The following is a 23,267-nucleotide window of genomic DNA, read 5'->3' as shown; positions in this document are numbered from 1 at the left end:
TCTGTCTCCTTTCACAGAGCCAAAAATCAATTCTCATCTTTCCTCTCTCCTGTCCTCTTTATCATATCTTTTTGTCTGTTGTTCTGTACTCCACCCCTCCCATTCTCTCCCTTTTTTTTAAACTTGTACCTTGAGGAAGGGCTCAGGCTTGAAACATTGGTAAAATATCTTTACCTCCTATGGACATCTCTGTGTTCAAACATTGTTATATCTGGTATTAATACTTGGACATCATAACAAAATAGTTGAGTTTAATATGTCTTTTTAAAGCATGTTTCAGTGATTTAAATATCTTAAACAGATATGATCATAAGATGAAACTGAGAGTTACTTTGATATTTTTGGTTTGGACGGACTCATGGACATTGATGGCAACTCAGAAATTCAGCATCAGAATCAGTTCAGGCAAACCAGATTCATGTGATGTATTTGGCAAGGGACTAAAAAGCCTTCTGTTTCTAATCAATTCCTCATATAACCGTTTACAGCACGGAAACAGGCCATGTTGGCCCTTCAAGTCCGCATCGGTTCACTTGAACAACTCCACTAGCTCCCCCCTCTCACTCTCCGCCATAACCCTCCAAACCCCTCATATCCATGTACACATCCAACCTTCTCTTAAATGACAGAAAGGACCCTGCCGCAACTATCTTTTCTGGAAGATCAATCCATTCTGCCACCACTCTCTAACATTTCTCCTAAAGTTTTGCCCCCTTACCCTTAACTATGCCCTCTTGTTCCAACCTCCCCTGCCCTCAGGGGAAAGAGTCTACTCACATCTAGTCTATCTATTTCTTTCATATTTTTAAATACCTCTATCAAATCCCCTCTCAGCTGTCTACATTCCAATGAATTAAGTTCCAGTCTCCTTGATCTTTCTCCGTACTCTAGATGCTGTATGCCAGGCAACATCCTTGTAAATCTTCTCTGCACCCTCTCCACCTTATCTATATCCTTTCTATAATTTGGAGACCAGAACTGAACGCAATACAGGTACACGATCCTTTATCCGGAACCCTTGGGGGATAGTGTGTTCTGAATTTCGGATTTTTCTGAATTTCGGAAAGCCCACCCGAATTGGGGGTGTATCCACCCCCACCCCCTTCCAGTTGCCCGGCCGTCTCCCCCAACTTTTTATTTTAATTGTGCTAATGCTCCTGTCTGAGGAATTTGTTATTACAATGCATAATCCTATATGCAGAAAGTTTGTCTTGCTTAACTGTAGTGAAATATATATGAGTATTTTTCTGCAACATGAATTCGTGTGTATTTTATGTCTCACAGGTTTTGCGAGGAGATCCCAGTAGAAGAAGTAGAGGTGAATGATAACTCATCTAAAAGCAGCATAGAAGTAAAGACGGATGCCAGTCCTCAGTTGCACAAGAAATCAGTCACGAACAGCACATTAACCTCTACAGGGAGCAATGAGGCTCCTGCCTCAGTATGTGAATAACTCAGATGCTTTTAATTCACTGCCCGAAAATCAGTTCAATAAAACCAAGTAACAATGCAATTCAGAAACAAGAAAAAAAATCCAGTTACTGCAGAATTTCTGAAATAGTAAAATAAGTGTAATTTGACAAAAACCAATTTAGAGGATAAATATTTTGAAATAATCCATTCACTCTCCATATGTTTAAATTTAATATAGGAAACCTCAATGACTCACATGAAGGACACTGCAAACAAGAAGAATGCAAAAAGTGATCGATTTCATTTTGTGTATCAGCATTGCAATGTTTGCCAAACTGTGCTCATAAATTGTATCCCATTCTTCCAAGAGTGTATGCTCTCAGCACTTTCCTATCTTTATGAATTCGTTAAGCCTTAAGTATAGTGTTTACCTGAATCAAATTGTCAGATTTAAAAAAATGACAAATAGGAATAGAAAATAATCTGCTAATAATTAACCTCCACAATGCTTTTAGATACATTTTCAATGCCTGCAGAGGAATCGCTTCAAAGGTCAAGATAATAGGAGGTTGCAATAGTCCTGGTCTAAGAAATGAAAATCAACTCCAATTCCTTCTGCTAATGGATATTTAAAGATTTTTACAGGAAAATGTTGCTTTATGGATGCCTGATAAATATAAGATCAAATTCACCTAAGATGTTTGGGTGGTTAACCAGCCTACCAGCAATCATTTTCTGGGAGTGCCACTAATAGAGATAATCAGAAAATACTTTTGGATGCTACATTATAAGTTGTTAATAGAACCCATTGAACAGTGATTCTCAACTTTTTTCTTTCCACTCACATACCACTTTAAATACTCCCTATGCCATAGGTGTTCTGTGATTGCTTAAGGTGGTATGTGGATGGGAAGAAAAAGTTTCAAAACCACTGTTTTAATCGTACCTAATTGACTCGTTATGTGCATGGTTTTGTAACTCCAAAGGAAATGGGCCAATGACAATTTTTCTCAAGCAAAATATTTCAGTAACAATTGGGTCTACAGTGATTCACAACATTACCTTCCCACTCACACACCACCTTAAGCAATCTCTACTAATCACAGAGAACTTGTGCCATAGGGATTACTTAAAGTGGTATGTGAGTGGAAAGAAAAAGGTTGAGAATCACTGCCATAGAACAATTACAGCAAAGAAACAGGCCACCTTGGCCCCTTTAGTCTGTGCTGAACCATTTTTATTTACTAGTCCCACTGACCTGCACCCAGCCCGTAGCCCTCCATATCTTTCCCATGCACATACCTGTCCAAATTCTTCTTAAATGTTAAAATTGAACCCGCATTTACCACTTCAGCTGGAAGTTTGTTCCATACTCCCACCACTCTCTGTGTGAAGGAGTTCCCCCTCGTGTTCCTCCCAAACTTTTACCTTTTCACCCTTAACCCGTGTCCTCTGGTTTCTATCTCACCTACCCTCAATGGAAAAAGCCTATCTATATTTACTCTGCTATCTCCCTCATAATTTGAAATAAGGTACTTCCCGATTTGCGACCTATGTGACTTACGTCCATCCGCATATAAGACTGAATTTTAAAAATATAAAATTTACACAGTTTATGTTGTATTTGACAAACTTTTACAGGGATACAGGGCAAGTAAGAACCAAAATGTACGTATTTACCTTGTTAGTCGGCGTCCGGGGTCCATTGGCTGGGCACAACCATCTTGATTCCTTGGACATGAGTGAATTTTTGGTTGGCGCATGCTCGGTAGGTTCGTGTATTGGAGTTTAGTTCACACATGCATGAGATTTCAGGGTGCGAATTCAATATCGTCAGGGCACTTAACTCCTGTGCATTCGCAACCGATCTCCAGTACCCAAACCCACCATGCATGCGCTAGCCAAAGACGTACATGTGCACAGGAATCAAGATGGCGGTGCCCTGCCTACAAACCCTTGGATGCCGATGAACGAGTTCAGATAATAAAAATGAAGCTGACTAACAAGGAAAGTTCACATGATGAAATTTTTATTAAAAAGTTTGCCTTTTCGACATTTACTCCACACAAGCAGGAAAATTTCAAATTTGCGTCCATTTTGAGATACGACCAATCCTTCGGTCCCAATTACAGGGAGTACCTGTACCTCTAACAAATCTCCCCTCATTCTTCTACACTTCAGGTAATGAGGTCCTAATCTGTTTAACCTTCCCCTGTAACTCAATTCCTGAAGTAAATCTTCTCTGCACTCTTTCCATCTTATTGATATCTTTCCTGTAGTTAGGTGACCAAAAATGCACACAACGCTAAAAATTTGGCCTTATCAATATTTTATACTATTTTAACTTAAGTTCCCAACTCCAGATCTCAATAGTTTGATTTATGAAGGCTAATATGCCAAAAGCTCTCTTTACAACCCTATCCACCTGTGACACCATTTTCAGGGAATTATGTGTCTGTATTCCCTGATCCCTCTGTTCTACTGCGCTCCTCAGAGCCCTGCCATTTACCGTGTATGTCCTTTCTTAATTTGATCTTCCAAAATGCAACACCTCACACTTGTCTGCATTAAACTCCAGCCTCCATTTTTCATTCCTTTTTATCAGCTCTGCAAGCTTTGAAAACCTTCTTCGCTGACCACAACACCTCTAATCTTAGTGTCATTTGCAAACAGGCTGATCCAATTTACCACATTGTCATCTAGACCATTGATATAGATGACAAACAACAATAGTCCCACTGCCAATCCCTGAGCATACCACTATTCACAAGCCTCCAATCCGAGAAGCAGTCATCCACCACTACTCTCTGGCTTCTCCTGTCCAGCCATTGTCAAATCCAGTTCACTACTTCACCATGAATACCTAGCTTTTGAACCTTCCTGACTAACTTCCCATGAGGGACCTTGTCAAAGGCCTTACTAAACTCCATGGAGACTTTAGCTTTTCTTTCGTCGACTTTCCTGGTAACCTCGTAAAACTCTGTAAGATTGGTTAAACATGGCCTATCACGCACAAAGCCATGTTGATTACCTCTAATCAGTCGCTGGCGTTCCAAATAATTGTATATCCGATCTCTTAGAACACCTTAGCATTGAGATCAGTCCCACCAGCCTATAATTTCCAGGATTACTTTTGGAGCTTTTTTTTCAACAATGGAACAATGTGACCTACCCTCCCATCCTCTGGCACCACACATGTGGCTAAGGACATTTTAAATATTTCTGCCAGAGCCCCTGCAATTTCTGCACCAGCCTTCCTCAAGGTCTAAGGGAATATCTTGTCAGGCCTTGGGGATTTATCCACCCTTATTTACTTTAAGACAGCAAGCACTTCCTCCTCTTGAAACTGTATAGGTTCCATGATCTCACTGCTTGTTTTACATACTTCCCACAACTCTGCACCCATTTCTTGAGTGAATACTGATGGAACAAAAAACATGTTTTAAGATCTCCCCCACCTCCTTTGGCTCTATACAAAGCCGACCACATTCATCTTAATATTTAAAGGATCCGGAAATTTAAAAAATGTCAACTAGCTTTCTAAAATGATTAATTTTATTTTTAATTTTACAATGCGTAAATTTCATTCTCGTGTAAGTCATCAGTATGCATTTATACAATTGGGTCAGTTATCACAGGTATCAACTAAAACCTTGACTTGTTTTCAAGATATTTTTCAGTTTGAAATGTTAGTACATTTTTAATATATTAAACTGATCCCCATGCTCAGTTGTGATGACATTTTAATAAGGCATTGCTTGGTGATCTAGGACCTTCTTGATAATCTTCCCAAGCAATCAACAGTACTTCTTTAGCCTCATAATTGTTGGAAGCTTGGAAGGGTCTGAGGATCCTTTTCGTGTAGTTCAGTGTAAGCTGCCTCCTTCCCTCTCACCACCTTTTTCTCTGAGTTAAACTATACAAAATCCTTCATGAATTTTAGTTGGTAAACTTTAGTCCAACATTATAGCTGAAGATTTACTAGTTAATAGTAGATATACTACTAATCAGTGTTTCATTAAATTTAACCACTTTAATGTCAGCCTTCTATTATATTGGCAATAGCATTTAATCAACATATTAGAGGTTGACTGAAAACAAAAAAAACATTCTTGCTCAGAATTGATCACAATCTTTTGAAAGTAAACTCATTTTATTACCACATGGGATTCATAGAATATAAAAAACTGAAGAAATTTCAACCTCAGCTTAGTTTCATTAATGGAAAAATGAACAAACTCAAATTTTAAAGGTTCCAGAAAAAGAACTAAGCCCTATTGTAGTGTAATGGGGGAAGAAAATGTTGATCATAAGTAATACAATATTCTGTAATTTGCTAGAATTTCAGAAGAGAGTTTCAAAATTATTATGGAAAATTGAACTTTGTTTATTTCTGTTGTAGTTTGATGGTATTCCAGTGGAAGATGAAGTCGACTGTCAGCTAGAAGGAGAAATTGCAGCTCTTCAGGTCATTGACAAGAATGAAATCAATTTGTCTGTAAACACTCCATCTTTGGACTTCAATGATAATGAAGACATTCCAACAGAGCTGAGTGACTCATCGGAAACACATGACGAGGGTATTGTCATTACATTTTGGTATCATTTGTTACTTTCAAACTTGTCACAGACAGTTTTCCACAAGTTCAGAGCTGAAATCTGGATATAACTGAATGGTGGGGGAGGTTGATGACTAGATTAAAACTTCAACCATTAGTAAATATTGTGCAGACCTATGAAAATAATCATGTGATATTGATCATGTTATGTTGATCGACCATCATGCTGAAAATGTGAACTTTGTGGGAGTTTTTTAATCAGCAAAACCATGTTTTGCATAATTTTAATCGGCTTGAACTGCTTTAAAAATTGCATGGGGGCTAAAGCCCTCTCACCTTGGGACAGAAATGAGCAGTTAGAATTTTAACTAATTGAAATTTTGCATGATAAAATAAAGCACAGCATGCATCTTCAAAAATGTGGTTTGATATTTAAAATTTCTAGAACATTTTCAGAAACCTTCTTGTTTATTATTGATTATCTTATAAACTACATCTATATAAAATTTAGAATATTTTCCCCACCAAACAAATGGGATCAGATCCATGGACACAAAGTGCAGATGAAAGATGTAATGAAAACTGGAGTAAACATAACACACTTTACAAAATGTTGTCCTGTTTTCACTTTCAATTTTCCTGTCTCCATTCATTTCAGTGGGACTAACAACAGCTGATTTTAAAAAACTGAAGACAGGTATGGAACCATTGAGTTTAAAAATAAACGATCTTTAGAATACTTTAAGATTACTTCATAAGTCTTTTTGTGTCTTGTGAATGCTTTAAAGATTTCATACCTATGAGTGGAATTCAACTCAATTTAAAATTAGTTACATTTAGTAGTATATTTAGAAATGCATATTCTACTGCCAAGATCCTCAAATTAGTTTGTCTATTACATGTTGTTTATATTCATGACAGGAATCTCACAATCATATGGTTTACCCATGGAATCACTGTACAAGTTGCCTTATTTGTCGCTAGTAAAACTTGGTAGACATCACTCACTATGGTTCATCCCTATATTCCCGGAGTTAAACATGCACAACATGGTCCTGATGTGAAATTATTTACTTATCATTAAAGCTTTTCACACACAGCACTCTTTCTGCCTCTTCATCCTTCTCTCTTTCCCTGCTGATCAGCTACTTATTTAGCAATGTCATGTAAGCTAGATTCTCAACCCTGACAAAAAAATTATTATGAAGGAATTTTTGTTTATTTTTCTAAATTAACATAATGGAGCAGGAACCATCACAATCCTTGTTGAATGCTTCAGTTATTTCATGTATAGAATAATAACTAAAGGATTGTGTTGGTGCGTAGATATTTAATCTTTTAAAATTTTAAATGGGGTTGAAATTCTTTTCTACCAAGTAAACTGGACATTTTACAGCATGTAAATAAAGCTGTCAGATGAGTTATTTCATTTGTGATGCTGTTTTACTTTTTCATTTCCCATGCTCACGGTGACTTTTCAGGTAATTATAAGTAAAAGAGAAATCAGGCATGACATTATCACTACAATTTTATTTTTATTTTAATCTTGTTTCACTAGTGCATGTTTACTTCTCTATGATTCAAATTGAGCCCCAAAGTTGACACATGATGTGGATCATTTACTGGCAATCAATTTGAGCCAAAGCATCAGTGTTTTCATATTGGAATAAATTTCACAAATGTTCAAATAATAAGTGATGTTGATCAGAAATGAATGCAGGTAGGTATTTATTAGAACAATCAGATTAAATCTAAGACAAATGAATTTATGGTTATTGTTTAGGATATGAATATTTACTGATAACTATTATAAAATCTGCTGGACAATCATATGGTGAGTGAACTTGATTGCCCACTTTCCTCCGAGAAAAGGACAATGAATGGCAAGTCCCTAAATCAAATTCACCACCAAGGAGGAAAAAAGCTACATTCTTATGGGCCCACTCTAGCTGCAGGTTAGCATCCAAGTCATAAATCATCCTGACTTTGAACTACTTTGTTATTACATTAATTTTGTAGTCTAAATCCTAAAACTGCTTTCCTAAAACTAGTGACTTTTCACTAGATATACTGCAATGGCTCACCACTACCTTCTCAACGTTATTTGGGGATAGGCAATAAATGTTCTTCATAAATCTCAAAATAATGTATTAATTTTTTAAAAAATCTAATATCGTTTGAATATTTGGATTTCTCCCATCCAAGTTATGTCACCTTTAATATTACTTCTTGATGGCAAATCATTTCTTAAGTAACCAAGAGAGCCCAGAGACATCCAATTTTTGTTCTAAACATAAGAAATCACAGGGGAAAAAAAAATCAAGTAAATGTGCAGCTGATCAGATTAAATGTAAGAGCAGGAGATCTTACCACCTGAAGCTTTCCCTAATAAGACCATAATTATTGAGCTATTGTTACTGTATATTACGATATGAGGTCAAATAAAATAAACTTTGCAATTATTCATCTTTCTCAATGTTGTTATAATATTTAATTAACTGTATTTCTTTTGGTTGTCCTGTGCAAAGTAAACTTGTGTCTAATCTTACTTTTAACTCCCTGCCTCATTCCAGGTGAAGTGCAAGCATTTTATGAGGACCTCAATGGCAGACAGTACATTAATGAAGTTTTTCATGTTAATGTGGACAAGCTATATGATTTGCTCTTCACTGACTCCCAGTTTCTACGAGATTTCTTTGAGCAACGTCGGTTTACTGGTACAGTATTTTCCATTATAACTTGTGTAATTATAGCTGGAGAACTCTGAATTTACTAACAATAATACAATTTTTTTTGTGTGACTAAAACAAGATAGAAATTGGTTTTCTTTCAATAAAACCTTGATATCACATGGAGAATAAAGATGAACCATATATACAGTATATATATGCTTGTGTGTGTGTGTGTGTGTGTGTGTTTAGATATATATATGAGATAGACAACAGACTTGCCAAGGCAAATAGCGCCTTTTGAAGACTACACAAAAGAGTCTGGAAAAACAACCAACTGAAAAACCTCACAAAGATTCGCACATACAGAGCCGTTGTCATACCCACACTCCTGTTCGGCTCCGAATCATGGGTCCTTTACCGGCATCACCTACGGCTCCTAGAACACTTCCACCAGCGTTGTCTCTGCTCCATCCTCAACATTCATTGGAGCGACTTCATCTCCAACATCGAAGTACTCGAGATGGCAGAGGCCGACAGCATCGAATCCACGCTGCTGAAGATCCAACTGCGCTGGGTAGGTCACGTCTCCAGAATGGAGGACCATCGCCTTCCCCAGATCGTTTTATATGGCGAGCTCTCCACTGGCCACCATGACAGAGGTGCACCAAAGAAGAGGTACAAGGACTGCCTAAAGAAATCTCTTGGTGTCTGCCACATTGACCACCGCCAATGGGCTGATATCGCCTCAAACCGTACATCTTGGCACCTCACAGTTCGGCAGGCAGCAACCTCCTTTGAAGAAGACCGCAGAGCCCACCTCACTGTCAAAAGACAAAGGAGAAAAAACCCAACACCCAACCCCAACCAACCAATTTTTCATTGCAACCGCTGCATCCGTGTTTGCCTGTCCCGCATCGGACTTGTCAGCCACAAACGAGCCTGCAGCTGACGTGGACTTTACCCCCTCCATAAATCTTCGTCCGCGAAGCCAAGCCAAGATATATATCTATATATATAGATATATATATATGTGTGTGTGTGTGTGTGTGTGTGTATATATGTGTATATATATATGTGTGTGTGTGTGTGTATATATATAAAATGTAAAATATCCATCTTTATGCAATGCTTTCCATTTGTGACACTTTTTTTAAATTTGACCCTGTGCTTAACAGTTTTAAATCTGTAATGAAACAATTCAATGTTATGGGCCCAGAGGACCCAAAACCCCAGCAACAATAGAAATTCACCAAGTCAAATGGCTACTTAAACAAAAGTTGCTTTTAATTATCTTTAAACATGGAAAACAGGATAAAACTTTAACTAATTACTATTAATTTAACTTTACCCCATTCTAATGCTAAGTGTACGTGTATGTAATGTGTGTGTAAGTTCAGAAAAGTTCTTTGATTCACATTCCAATCTCACTTCTCACTCCTCCAAGGTCACTGGTTGAAGGCAATTCATATACTGTGCACAGAATTTAACATTTATGAATTTCACCAGTCTTTAGTGCTTGAAAGGTAAATGGTTACCGCTCAGGAAGGTTCTTGTCGGTTTTCAGAGAGGGATTAGTTGTTCATTGGACACCACAACTGATTCCCGCTGAACAGCCATTTCAGTGTTTTGCTGAAGAAACTTGCCCCATCAGGGTTTTCCAGATGATAACCTGTTTCTTTTAGGTTACCACAGAGTTCCTTTTTGTTTCACTTATTCCAAGTGAAACATTAGGCACCCAGTCCTCTCCTCTTGTATAGAGCACAAGGCTTTGTTCAGCTGAACTAAGAACTCACAACCATCTTCAAAATGGGGTTTTTCCATAAGCTTGTCAGCTTGTCCTGTTCCAGTCCCAGCTGCTGCTGCTGAACTGTAGAACTGAATTCTCTCTCTCTCTCTCTCTCTCTCTCTACTCTCTCTCTCTATCTCTCTCTCTCTCTGTATTCCCCCCCCCCCTTCCTCACAGAGAAAATCCACATGTCCTTCTTAGAACAGCAAACTGCACTCAGTTTGCAGGCACCAGACCTAATCTTCCGAATTTGTTCATCTGTTGCTTTCCAAACCAATAATCCATTACTTCTCAGCATGTCCAATTAACACCTACTTGTGAAGTCCTTATCTTCAAAGTTTTTCCAAAGACACTGGAGTCTGAACTGTCTGGCTTGAACAGAGCTCTGGCATTTTAAATGAGATCTGTTTTGAACTGTTTGTATCAAGTGAAGCCTGCCACAATTTAACTCCTTTATATCAAATATAACATAATTCATCACATCACATGTAATTAAAGTGCACATTCCAGAATTTATTCAAGGTTATTTGTGTACATTTTGTTTTGACCACATAGAAATTACAGCACTTTTTATACATACTCCCCTCATTTCAAGGCACCATAATATTTGGGACATTTAGCTTCACAGGTGTTTGTGAGTACTCAGTTGGGTTTAATTGTTTCAGTTGTGTAGGTATAAAGGCACTTTCAGGTGGCCAAAATCCCCGAATGTAAACCCACATATTATACCAATATGTGGCTGTTGGGAGGCCACTTGAAAGTGCAGGAGGCACCTGTGAGGCGAACTTTGTAACCCTCCTCCAGGAAGGATAATCGCCAGAGCACTGAGGTTCTCTCCCCCCCCTCCTCCCCCCGGCACATGAATGCAGCCACCTGAAAGCGGCTACTAAGGGGATGACAGTCAGCTGGCGAGCACCTGACAGCTCCCCTCCCAGCTGCCCCTGCACCCCAGCATGGGATATCAGGGCAGGGGCAGCCGGCATGGGTTGTCAGCTTGGGGACGTCCTGCACGGGTCGTCCCTACACAGATACCGCTGCCCCACTCTCTCCCAACAGCCCGATATGAGTCCCCACACTGACAGCCCTTGCCGGCTGTCCCAACTCTGACAGTCTGAAGGGACAGGAGCCAGAGTGCACTCAGAAACGCATCTGGTGCAGTTGTCCCTTCAGGTGGCCAGCGCTGCGTTTTTAGTGCTGCCACCTCCTGCTGTTGGTTCCCACAATGATCTCACTGCCCTGCTCTCTCCCTGTGGCCCACTGAAATAATATCACTATCAGTACATTATATTCTATTCTGCTATTGATCTTAATTGAGACAAACAATTGCTTTGTGTAATTGCATTCTGAGTTCAGTAATTTTCTTTAAAATAAATCTTTCACAATATAGATGCTTGTTACTACCTGGTCATGAGTTTGATTTTGACATAATTGCATATCTGCCATCATTCTATTGTTTACAGATTGTGCTAACACATGCTCTTACACCAATATTTTTTTATTTTTGATGTCTTGGAGCATCTAAAAGTGTGATAACACATTTTTTGTTCTGCTCATGTTGTCAAATACCTGTGATGTTACATAGGAAGTCTCAATACTGTGTAGTTTTCAGGAAGTCTCAATACTGTGTAGTTATCAGGAAGTCTCAATACTGTGTAGTTTTCAGGAAATCTCAATACTGTTACATAGGAAGTCTCAATACTGTGTAGTTTTCAGGAAGTCTCAATTCTGTGTAGTTTTCAGGAAGTCTCAATACTATGTAGTTTTCAGGAAGTCTCAATACTGTTACATAGGAAGTGTCAATACTGTGTAGTTTTCAGGAAGTCTCAATACTGTTACATAGGAAGTCTCAATACTGTGTAATTTTCAGGAAATCTCAATACTGTTACATAGGAAGTCTCAATACTGTGTAGTTTTCAGGAAGTCTCAATTCTGTGTAGTTTTCAGGAAGTCTCAATACTATGTAGTTTTCAGGAAGTCTCAATACTGTTACATAGGAAGTGTCAATACTGTTACATAGGAAGTGTCAATACTGTAGTTTTCAGGAAATCTCAATACTGTTACATAGGAAGTCTCAATACTGTGTAGTTTTCAAGAAGTCTCAATACTGTTACATAGGAAGTCTCAATACTGTGTAGTTTTCAGGAAATCTCAATACTGTTACATAGGAAGTCTCAATAGTGTGTAGTTTTCAGGAAATCTCAATACTGTTACATAGGAAGTCTCCATACTGTGTAGTTTTCAGGATCTCTCAATACTGCGCAGTTTTCAGGTAAAACAAGATCAAAGGGGAGGGAGTAATTGAATCACAGCTTTTGAGCATAATTAAGTTCCAATGTTAAAGCAATCTATTCCATTCTTCAATATATGCCTTTGAATTTATTTCATTTATAATTAAATTGCAAACATTATAGCATTTTGGGAAACACGGAAGTGGAGGGTTTGGAACTTTTTTACTGCACTGAGGCCAGAGGAACCAGAAAGAGTAAAATTGAAGCAAGGGATAGAGGTTAATTGTGATGAAATTGTTTACCACATTTGGTCAAAGTAAAAATAAAATGTAGAAAACTAACCCAGAGCTGACATTTAAAAAATGGCAAAAGAAAGACATATTTTCATACAAGAATTGCAAATACTGCTTTATTTTAATCTTTAAAAAATCAAAATTTTTCCAAGTAGGATTAAAATAAATCTTACTTCATCAAAAATCCACTGTTTCACATTTATGACTCAAATAAAGATTTTCAATAAATGTATATTCATCACAAATGTATATTTGTGTCATAAAAGTGATTGATGATAAAATTGAATATGTTATTCACTATGAAAATTACTGCTGTATACCTTGCATTCTGAGTTAAAATAAATCCAGTAAAACTAATTTTTTTTTCCAGACATGGTAAGTCACCCCTGGAAGAAGGAAATTAATGGCAATCAGACTCGAGTGATATTGTACACTATTGCCCTCTCTAATCCACTTGCGCCCAAAACTGCCACAGTTACTGAGACCCAGGTGAGACTTTCCTGTTGCAGTCAGCACTATTTAAAATTTGATTATAGGATATCCTAGTTAATTTTCATAGATGTATGCACCAGAGCTGTCAGTTTCATGATTCTACAAAGAGCTATTGACATTGAATTGCAGTCTGTGTCTTGGAGTACTAGATGATCATATATCCACTCCAAACCCCAAGGTGTAGACAGTTTAGAGCCAGTAATTTTCACGGAGCTTTGGGATATATTTGTGGAGGATTAATCTTGGACTAAGCAGATACCATTGACAAGGTCAATCATCTGTCAATTATTCTATTGTCATTTGTGTGATTTGTATCCTTTGAAATGTATTTTCAGACACTGTACAAAGCCAGCCAGGAGAGTGAGTGTTATGTGATCGATGCAGAAGTGATAACTCATGATGTTCCATATCATGATTACTTCTATACAATCAACAGATACAGCCTTACACGGGTCGCAAAAAACAAAAGCAGACTGAGGTATGGAGGTTTTTTGATTAATTAGCAATTTACAGAAATATACATTCAATGGCAACTTTTAAATCTGGCAAGTGTCAAAAAAGCATCCATGGTTACAGTATTCATACTTTTATGTTTCTTCCCTCAAGTAAGTATCATTTAAGACCATCTCTGCCAAGGAGGGTAATCATTGCATCCTTTAGTTTTACATATATTAAAGTCCTTTAATTTTAAATATAAATGGAATGCGAATGAATACCTGACTGTGGGTTATCAAATACATTCCTGTCGACCTTCTATGTGGATGAGCTTTTACTCTCTAAGAATTAACTTGGAGTATTATACACCCATTGCTTGGTAATATGAAAAGTTCACAGTTCAATGATGAACTTGATTCATTTAATTTGTCATCCTACAAATATTGAATATCATTGTTATAGACTTGATAGACACCCCATCAACAACCATTAACACAGCACACAGACGCAAAGTAGCTGCAGTTTGTACCATTTACACGGTGCACTGCAGCAGGTTACTAAGACTCCTCAGACAGGATCTTCCGAACCCACTATCTCTACCAGCTAGAGAACAAGGTTGAAGGAGTGGGGCAAAAGCATGGGAATCCTACCATCTAAAAGTTGCCTTACTGTCCTTACTTGGACATATAGTACCATTCCTTCTCCACTGCTGGGTCAAAATTCTGGAGCTTCTTCCCTAACAGCATTGTGGGAATAGCCACAATTCAAGGTCTGTAATGCTTCGAGGCAACCCACCACCTCACAAAGCAACTTCTTAAGGGAAATTAGCGATAGTCAATTAAATGCTGGTTCAGCATGCAAAGCCCACGTCCCTTTAATTAATAAAAAAAACTCTTTCAAAACTCTGAAGACTAAGTCAAGAAACACTATTTAACCTAAATCAAGGAAAAGTTCATGAATACGCTGCTGATATCAACAGGAAAGAAAATACAGAGGTATTAGTATTTGCCAAAAGTTCCAATACAAAAAATAATAAGCACATAATTTTTAATTCTCTTTAGACATACAGCACAGTAACAGGCCATTTTGGCCCACGAGTCCATGCCGCCCAATTGACACCACATTAACCTACACCCCCGGTACGTTTTGAATGGTGGGAAGAAACTGAAGCCACAGGTGAAAACCCATGCAGACACGGGGAGAATGTAGAAACTCCTTACAGACAGGGCAGGACTCAAACCCTAGTCTGGTCCCAATCAGTGGCGCTGTAAAGGCGTTGCACTAACCACTATGCCAACTGTAAATTCTTTACTAATCTTATTAATCCTAGATCTGTCAGGTATCCCTCAGCAATAACCTTGCAAGGTATTCTTCGCTTTTAGTCATTTGTAAACTTACTGTTGTGTATTCAGAAAAAGTGTAATGGATATTTGGAACTCTCTTCAGTTTCCTCAATTTCCAAACATAGATTGGTTTTTTCTAAATCCAGAGTATTAGTGATTACAGAATCAAGATGAGTAGATGGAATTGATCCAGTCAAAGTGGAGAATTTGCTTGATGAGCAATACAACCAAATACCACTCCTGTAATCCTGATATCTTCCAATGGTAATAGATAAAACTTAGAAGATGCTGAAATGTGCTCCTTATATAATTAAATGCTGATAAGGCAGAATCACATTCAAAATTGTATACATCAAAGCCCAAATATAGTCACAATGCGTATGGAAGGTTTTCAGGTTGGGTTTTGAAGTATCAGTACTTTCCTTCAAACAGCTGTTGCACCATTTAACATTTAATTACAAACTCTATTGACTTTAATGGACAATAAACAGAACAAAGAAACGCTGCATCTTAACCATATAACCACTTACAGCACAGAACAGGCCAGTTCGGCCCTACTAGTCCATGCCATAACAAATCCCCACCCTCCTAGTCCCACTGACCAGCACCCGGTACATACCCTTCCCATAACCTTACTGAAGGGTAAGATCCAATTCATTCACTCAGATCTTTGGGAATTTAGGAAAGTAAATCATTTTCACTATCTTGCTATTAGAATGCTTTTTGTAAATAAAAATTTTCAAAAGTAACCACACTGAAAATTTATTCTTTGATGAATTAAATGTAATTTTTTTGTATCCAGGATATCAACAGAACTGAAGTACCGGAAACAACCTTGGGGATTGGTAAAATCGTTTATTGAGAAGAATTTCTGGAATGGTTTAGATGACTACTTCAGACATTTAGGTAAGGAATATTTAATTTTCATTTCTGGTTAAAGGTCATCAACCCAAAAATCTTCCATCCTAACTGATGCGACCTGACTCTCTGAATGTTTCCTGCATTTTTACGCTTCAGTTTTCCAGACATTGATTTGATCATTTTCACTCCTGTATAAATGCTGAGTATAATTTTTGGCATTCTGCCAGCTCTGGTCATCTAAATGCCAGTTTTTCACTTAGTGTTGGTTTCACCTCTGTGACCATCATGTTCAAAGTGGATGCTGTGCCATATCTCTTGGTGTATTTACTATGAAAGATGCTGATTGTTGATCAGATGCAGGAACTTACACAATCCTTTTAAAAGCAAGTTGAGCACCGAATGTCAACCAAGATAGTATCAATAAACACTGGGGGTGGGGTGAAAACTGTGTCCCTGACAAGAAACATAATTTGAAGAGGAATTAAAGTTTGGAGCCACATCATATTTTTCTCTAAATTGTAGAGTGGCCTTCGAGTTAATATTTTCCCAAGTAGCATAGTCTTAAATGGAAATTTATTTACAAGTATTCCATTAAAATTACTGGGACAGTTGTATTGAGTTAACACCAACGTATCCATGGTTTACTCTGTATCTTACACTTGAATGTCCACATCCCAGTCCAGTGACCAGGTTCAGTCCTGACATTGAGAGCTGTCTGTGTAAAATATACATGGTTTCCCCTACATGACTTCAGTTTCCTCCCACATCCCAAAAGCATGCTGGAAATTTAGTTGGCTACTATCAATTGGCCCTAGAGTGGGGGAGGGGGGGATGGTGGCAGAAGCATCATGGCAAATTTATGCGAGAGACTAAATTACAGAGAAATAAACTGATGGGTATGCTCTGAGGGTTAGTCAGTCGCTAAATGCTCTTTCTACTGCCACCTGAGGAAATATGGAATATTGTAACGTATGCTCTACTGCGAAGTGTGGAAAGAATGACACACACTCAAGAAGTCAAAGAATGATTTATTGCACTGGCAACTCGGTTTATACTTTCTCCCACCTGCTGACAACAGGACTGATGTCACAGCAGCGCTGGCCTCGGGTTGGTCGGTGTTCCCGCTGTTGCTCATTGTTCCCCGCCGTGCAAGTTGTCACCTGAAATGAAGTTCGTTGGCCTATGCAGTCACCACGTTCAATGACCATCTTGTGTAATGAGTCGCGTCCTGGTTAGTGGGCCGTTACATTAACACCTCCTCCCCCCTCCTCCCCCCCCACCAAAACCAGCGATCAGAGCACTGTTTGCACTTTCGGTGGCCAACCTCTGCGTCATTGGCGGCAGCTAAGAACTCCCTGGTATCACTGCACCAAGATCAGCAGGGAAGAAGTCTAAGTGCGAATTTAGAAAATTAATTTTCAGTGAAATGCGGCACTTCATGATTTTGTATGCTTGAAATGATTTTTTCTCTTTGTCATATTTTATATCTTAAAAAAATTGTATGTGAGGAAAATTTTAAGGTGATTTTTCATCCTAGATTTGAAAGCCTCTACTTCCTCAGGAGTTTGTGGAGGAGCTAGTGGAGTGATTCAAGTGAACCGGTACGGACTTGAAGGGCCGACATGGCCTGTTTCCGTGCTGTAAACGGTTATATCGTTATATGGTTATATCACCAACAGTGCGCCTTACACCATCTCAGCTACTGAGGCGTTGAAGTCTTCTTTTAGCGTGGTGCAGATCCCCAGGAGGACCCAAGGTAGCTCATCTTCCCAGTTTGGCCCCTTGAGCCAGAGACCGCTTTTAAGTGCCTGTGGAACTGCTCCACCAAGCTGTTGGTCTGAGGGTAGTACGCCATGGTATGGTGCAGCTGGGTTCCCAGCAAATTGGCCTGTGTTGCCCAGAGTCCCGAAGTGAACTGTGTACCTCTATCAGAAGTCATATGCTCTGGGACTCTGAATCTCAACACCCAGGTGTTGATCAGTGCCCTGGTTAACGGTGGTTCTGTTGTCCAGCAGGACAACTACGGCCACCTCGTGAAGCGGTCAATCATGATGAGTAGATATCTCACCCTGTGGGAGACCAGTAGCGGCCCTACTATGTCAAAATGGTCGTGGATAAACCTACATCGCGCTGGCTCAAAAATCTGGTGGGGGGGTGGTCTCTTGAAGTGTGTCTGCACTTTAGACATCTGGCAGAGCGTTTAGGTCTTGGCCTACTGACTGACCTGTTTACGGAGGCCTTGCCAGATGAACCTACTGGCCTCCATTTTTACAGTAGTTCTGATGGCTGGGTGCGCCCGGTTGTGCACTACGTCGAAAACCTGCCGCCTCCATGCTGCAGGCACGATGGGGTGGGGTTTGCCAATGAAGACGTCGCAGAGGAGCATCTGGTTACCTGGGCCAGCGGCGACATACTCCAGCCTGAACCCGGAAACTGCTGTTCTGTATGCTGGGCTCTCAGGGTCTTCCTGCTGTGCCCTGGCTAGGGCGGATAGTCTATTCCCTGGAACAGGGCCTGGATGGAGTCAGTCGTGGGACGGGACAGTGCGTCGGCCACCACGTTGGTCTTACCCGCGATGTGTTGGATGATAGTGGTGAGCATGTCGTCACTGGTGCTGGTCAACCATGGGTCCGACACTTTATGGAAGGCAAAGGTTAACGGTTTATGGTCCGTGAAGACCCTGAATCCAGGGCAAGAGGGCACAATTTCACAGCACCTGATTAGATGGAGCAGATTGATGGGTTGAATGGCTTATTTCTGTTCCTATGTTTTGTGGTTTTATGGTCTCATCATGAGAAGCGATAATGCAACTGAATCAAACTAGGCTCCATTTTCTTTGATTTAATGTGGGTTGAAAACATTCCCAATTTGCTTTTTCTTTTTTTTGGTGGACAAAGAAAATTTTGAATATAAATTTAAATTGAGATTTTAAATGTTAAATTTAGACATACAGCACGATAAAAGTTCATTTTGGCTCATGAGCCTGTGCCACCCAATTAACTTACGCCCTGCGCCCCCCATCCACTATGTTTCAACAGGTGGGAGGAAACCAGGGCCCCTGGAGGAAATCCATACAGACATGGGGAAGCGTACAAACTCCTTTTTTAATGTTTTATTTTAATTTTGTGGTCAAACAAGAATTATCCATCACAATTGCATAAAATAAATGAAACGGAATCATTGATAAAGGTTGACCAATTTGCTTTTTTCCACAGATATTGAGCTTGCAAAGGTAGAGAAACAATATGCTGCTGAACTGCACAGGCAATCTCCAAAAGATAAAAACAACAAATCATCCACAATCCGGCGGAGAAAGCGACCTCACATTCATGTGCGAGGCCAACACCTCGATGAAACCGCCAGCCCTGTAACCACACCAACCGACGAAGAGATCGGCCAGAGGATAAAACACGTGGCAGGTAAAGGTGAAAATAGAAAACAAGTCACAAGTATCTTTTAGGTTTTTATTTATTGGTTTGTGCTTCATTATCGAAATTCTGAGATATGAACAGAATTGCATTTTGCCTTCTAATAATTCCAAATACTTTCATGAATAAGAGTCAATAATAGTTTCTCATCATATTTTTATTTATTTATTCATTTTATAGAATTTGGATGTTGTTGGAGAAGCCACTATTTGTTATCCATCTGTAATTTCCCTTCAAAAGGCGGTGGTGAGCCTCCATCTTCAACAGATGCATTAACCTGATGGTTTTTAATTGTGTTTATACATTTTCTCACTTGGAATAAGTGTGGCAGAAAGGATGCCATTTTTTTCCAAACTGCACGTTGTTACTTCCACTGCTCTGACTTGAAGGTCTAGTGTGTAAAAAAGCCATTATGAGTACTATGTAATTACTACAGGATTCTGTCTGAATATACAACTCTGCGTGAATCAGTCCTCCATTCCTACTGCATCATAGAATTGTTCAACTATATCCAACTGCTTGCAAATACAGGTACACAATCCTTTATCCAGTCATCGAAAATCTGGAAAGCTCCAAAAACCGGCAAGTGGGGCGAGAGATGGGTAGCGCAAGTCAGGCGGTCGAAGTGGGGGGGGGGGGGGGAGAGAGGGAGATCTGCAGCACGAGTCGGGCGGGCGAAGTGGGGGGGAGACGGCAGCGTGACTGGAAGAGGGTGGGGTGGATATGGCAGCACAATTCGGGGGGGCTTAAATCTGGCTTTCCAAAATCCGGAAAAATCCGAAATTCAGAACACACTGTTCCCCCAAGGGTTCCAGATAAAGGATTATGTACCTGTAAAACTTTCAGTAAAAATAGAATTTATCACGTGCAGATTTAAACTGATATGGTATGCAGTTGTGATGTATCTAAAAATAAATCAATGAACTTGTGATTTCTTTGACGTCAGACAGTAAATTGAAAATGCTAACAAATAAAAGTGTTGGGTGTCCTTCAACATGTTTTATTTTTTCTCAACCTAGGAGACTTAAGGTTTGAAAAAGATCTCATTAAAAATAGAGAAGATTGAATTAGCATGCATTGGCTTGAGTCAAATCTAACATAAAAGGAATAGCTTTGGCCACATGCTTTAACCAGAAAAGTTGCAGTGGTTCAAGAAAATAGTTCACTATCATTTTAATTTGCAGGATTAGATCACAAGTGTTAGCCTTGCTGGTGATTCTCAAATTTTGAAAAATTAATATTGAAAATTGGATTTGGAGGAACTTTTAAAAACAAACTCAAAATGAGAGCAAATAAATAACTTGAAAATTTCACTATCTCAACAGCAGTGTATTACTTGCAGGAATAAGACAGTTTCTGGGCTGGAGAGGTTGTTCAGCATAGGCTAGTTTAGGTACAAATCCAATGTTATAAAATGTCACAGATGAGGTGCCTTAAAATAAAAACAATACAAGTCAATTAACAAGGTATTTTCAATTTATGTGGTCTCTTTTCAGTTGCAGACCTGGCATTAATTTTAAAATTAATAGCAGTTATCATGAGTTTGACCATTATATTTGTTATTGGTTTTTGTTCCAGAGGCTTTTGTATTTTATTTCTACATGCAGGTTCAAAATTCTGATTTATTGTCAGAGTACAAGCATGACATCATATACAACCCTGAGATTCTTTTTCCTGTAGGCCAGACAAAATTTCTACTTGTCAGTAGTGCAAAGAACTGTATGAACCAAGTTATGACATGGAAAAAAAAAATCAGTTATTATGAGATGTTTCAGGTCTTAACATTCAAACACTGTCTGATACAGATATCCAAAATATCATTTTCCGGTTTCTTTCTTCTCACAGGTTCCACTCAGACAAAACATATCCCTGAAGAAATTCCAGGAGGAATTCAGCTTTACAGTGTTTCCAAGTTATTACTCATCATAACCTTTGTGTAAGTAACATCTTTATCAGTTGCCTTTCCTGATCAGTTTTATTATACCTGGGTTAATGACTGCCATGTCTTTATGCACATAAAACTGGTAAATACTGTATGTCCAGGAAATTTTTAGCTAAGTTAAAACATATTTGGTTTCTCATTAAATCTGATGGAATCCCCTTCCACATTTACAGGCACTAAGATATTTACTTCTAATAAAAACTAACAAATATGTTTCCCTTGATTGTATTTTATCAGTATTCATTTAATTGTGGATGTTGCTGGTAAGGTCAGCATTTTCTGCCTATTTCCGATTGCCCTTGAACTAAATGGATAGCAAGTCCACTTCAAAAGGCAGTTAAAAATCTACCCATGCTGTGAGTCTGAGGTCATGTGTAGTCTAGTTTGGATAGCAGGTTCCTTTCTTGACCCAAATGGATCTCTATTTCACTCTGTGCTCATTGTTATTGAAACTAATTCTTAATTCCTGATATTTATATTAAATAATTGAATTTGCAGTATATACATGTGTACTAGACTAATTTTGTGGACCAATCTTTAGGGTGAACTTTAGGAGGTCAACTATTACACGTATGCTACTTTTGACTGCGGTAAGTGTCTGCATTGTTCGAGGCACTGGGAACTTGCTGGGCAGGCAGCTGGCCAGGACCGGGTGGTATGTCCGCATTTTGGGCATCAGGAGTATGAATAAGGGAGCAGATGGTTGGGACCGAGTGGTAAGTCCACATTCAGGGCATCGGGAGGGCATTAAGTGGGCAGATGGTTGGGACCGGGTGGTAATGCCTCATTAGGGGCATCGGGAGCTTGGATGGCAGACTGCTGGGGCATAGGGAGCTCTGATGGGCAGGCGGCCAGTCTCAAAAAAAGGGGGGTTGAGTTTTACAAGCGATATATGGAAAATTCCATATTTTTGGGGCAAAAATAGGGGTTAACTTTTACATGATATCGACTATTACACACGTATATATGGTAAATTGTGTGGTAGTATTTCAGCTCCTTTCTTTGGACCATTAATCCAGTCTTATGGATGACCAAACCAATATAATAACTATATCTGCTTCCTCAAGTTGCAATGGTATTCATCTATGCCAACCACATGGAGTTCACACAACGTGCAGTCATTTTAATTTGTGGAAATATGATTAACATAATTGTGGCCCTCTGGATCCTAAAATGCCTCTGCTCAATGTTTTGAAAGTTTTGATTGGATAAACAGGAGAAAATTATATCCTATAAGCCGTGGGAAGTATACGAGTTAATGAGAAAGGTATAAATTCATCATTTCAGAAGTAAATTCAGAAGTTGGGAAACAGTATACAGGCAGTCAACCTGTATACTGAAGATCAAAGACAACCGATTTACGAACAACCTGTAGTTACGAACCAGCAAGCCCACCAGAAGTAGAATTGCATCAACTTTCGATTTGAGTGTGGTTGAGTATAATTTAAATTCAAAAGTGATGCCTCACCCCCACCACTCACGCTAACGTGGTTCCCCCCCCCCCCCCCCTCATTCCAACGTGGTCCCCATCCCCTGCTTGCACTGACATGGTTCCCCAACTACCCTACTCTCTACACCGGCGCTGTTTCCCTCCTGCCCCCTCTCATCGCTCTAGTGTGGCCCAGCCACCACCCTGCCCGTTCCACTCACTCTGATGCATCCACCGCCCTCCCACTGGATTGGATATCTTCTAAATCAGATGGAAAACTCACCCAAATAAAACTCTTTTAACTGCTGATTTTGGTATCTAGCATCTTTATGAGAGATGAAAACGTTCTCCAAACTGGCATTGTTAAAACTCAGTGATAGCATTTG

The 23,267-nt window shown here is 39.1% G+C and overlaps 1 protein-coding gene across 16 annotated transcripts in view; it reads left to right on the top strand.

Moving 5' to 3' along the window:
• Positions 1–23,267, top strand: part of gramd1ba (GRAM domain containing 1Ba) — a 575,647-nt gene that overhangs the window by 533,412 nt on the left and 18,968 nt on the right. For 13 of the 16 annotated variants that reach the window (XM_069894571.1, XM_069894564.1, XM_069894567.1 and 10 more), the window contains 9 exons: positions 1,285–1,441; positions 5,816–5,993; positions 6,631–6,669; positions 8,546–8,689; positions 13,322–13,440; positions 13,779–13,921; positions 16,024–16,127; positions 19,298–19,501; positions 21,356–21,446. In XM_069894571.1, coding sequence (XP_069750672.1) covers positions 1,285–1,441; positions 5,816–5,993; positions 6,631–6,669; positions 8,546–8,689; positions 13,322–13,440; positions 13,779–13,921; positions 16,024–16,127; positions 19,298–19,501; positions 21,356–21,446 — 1,179 coding nt within the window. Of the gene's footprint in view, positions 1–1,284; positions 1,442–5,815; positions 5,994–6,630; positions 6,670–8,545; positions 8,690–13,321; positions 13,441–13,778; positions 13,922–16,023; positions 16,128–17,619; positions 17,684–19,297; positions 19,502–19,690; positions 20,037–21,355; positions 21,447–23,267 lie in introns of those variants that run through there. The other 3 variants (XM_069894574.1, XM_069894575.1, XM_069894579.1) reach the window with 3 other exon arrangements.

The sequence above is a fragment of the Narcine bancroftii genome, chromosome 8, assembly GCF_036971445.1.
Source record: "Narcine bancroftii isolate sNarBan1 chromosome 8, sNarBan1.hap1, whole genome shotgun sequence".
Classification (NCBI taxonomy): domain Eukaryota; kingdom Metazoa; phylum Chordata; class Chondrichthyes; order Torpediniformes; family Narcinidae; genus Narcine; species Narcine bancroftii.
Note: the sequence above shows the minus strand (reverse complement) of the source record. Positions and strands in the feature narration are given on the sequence as shown.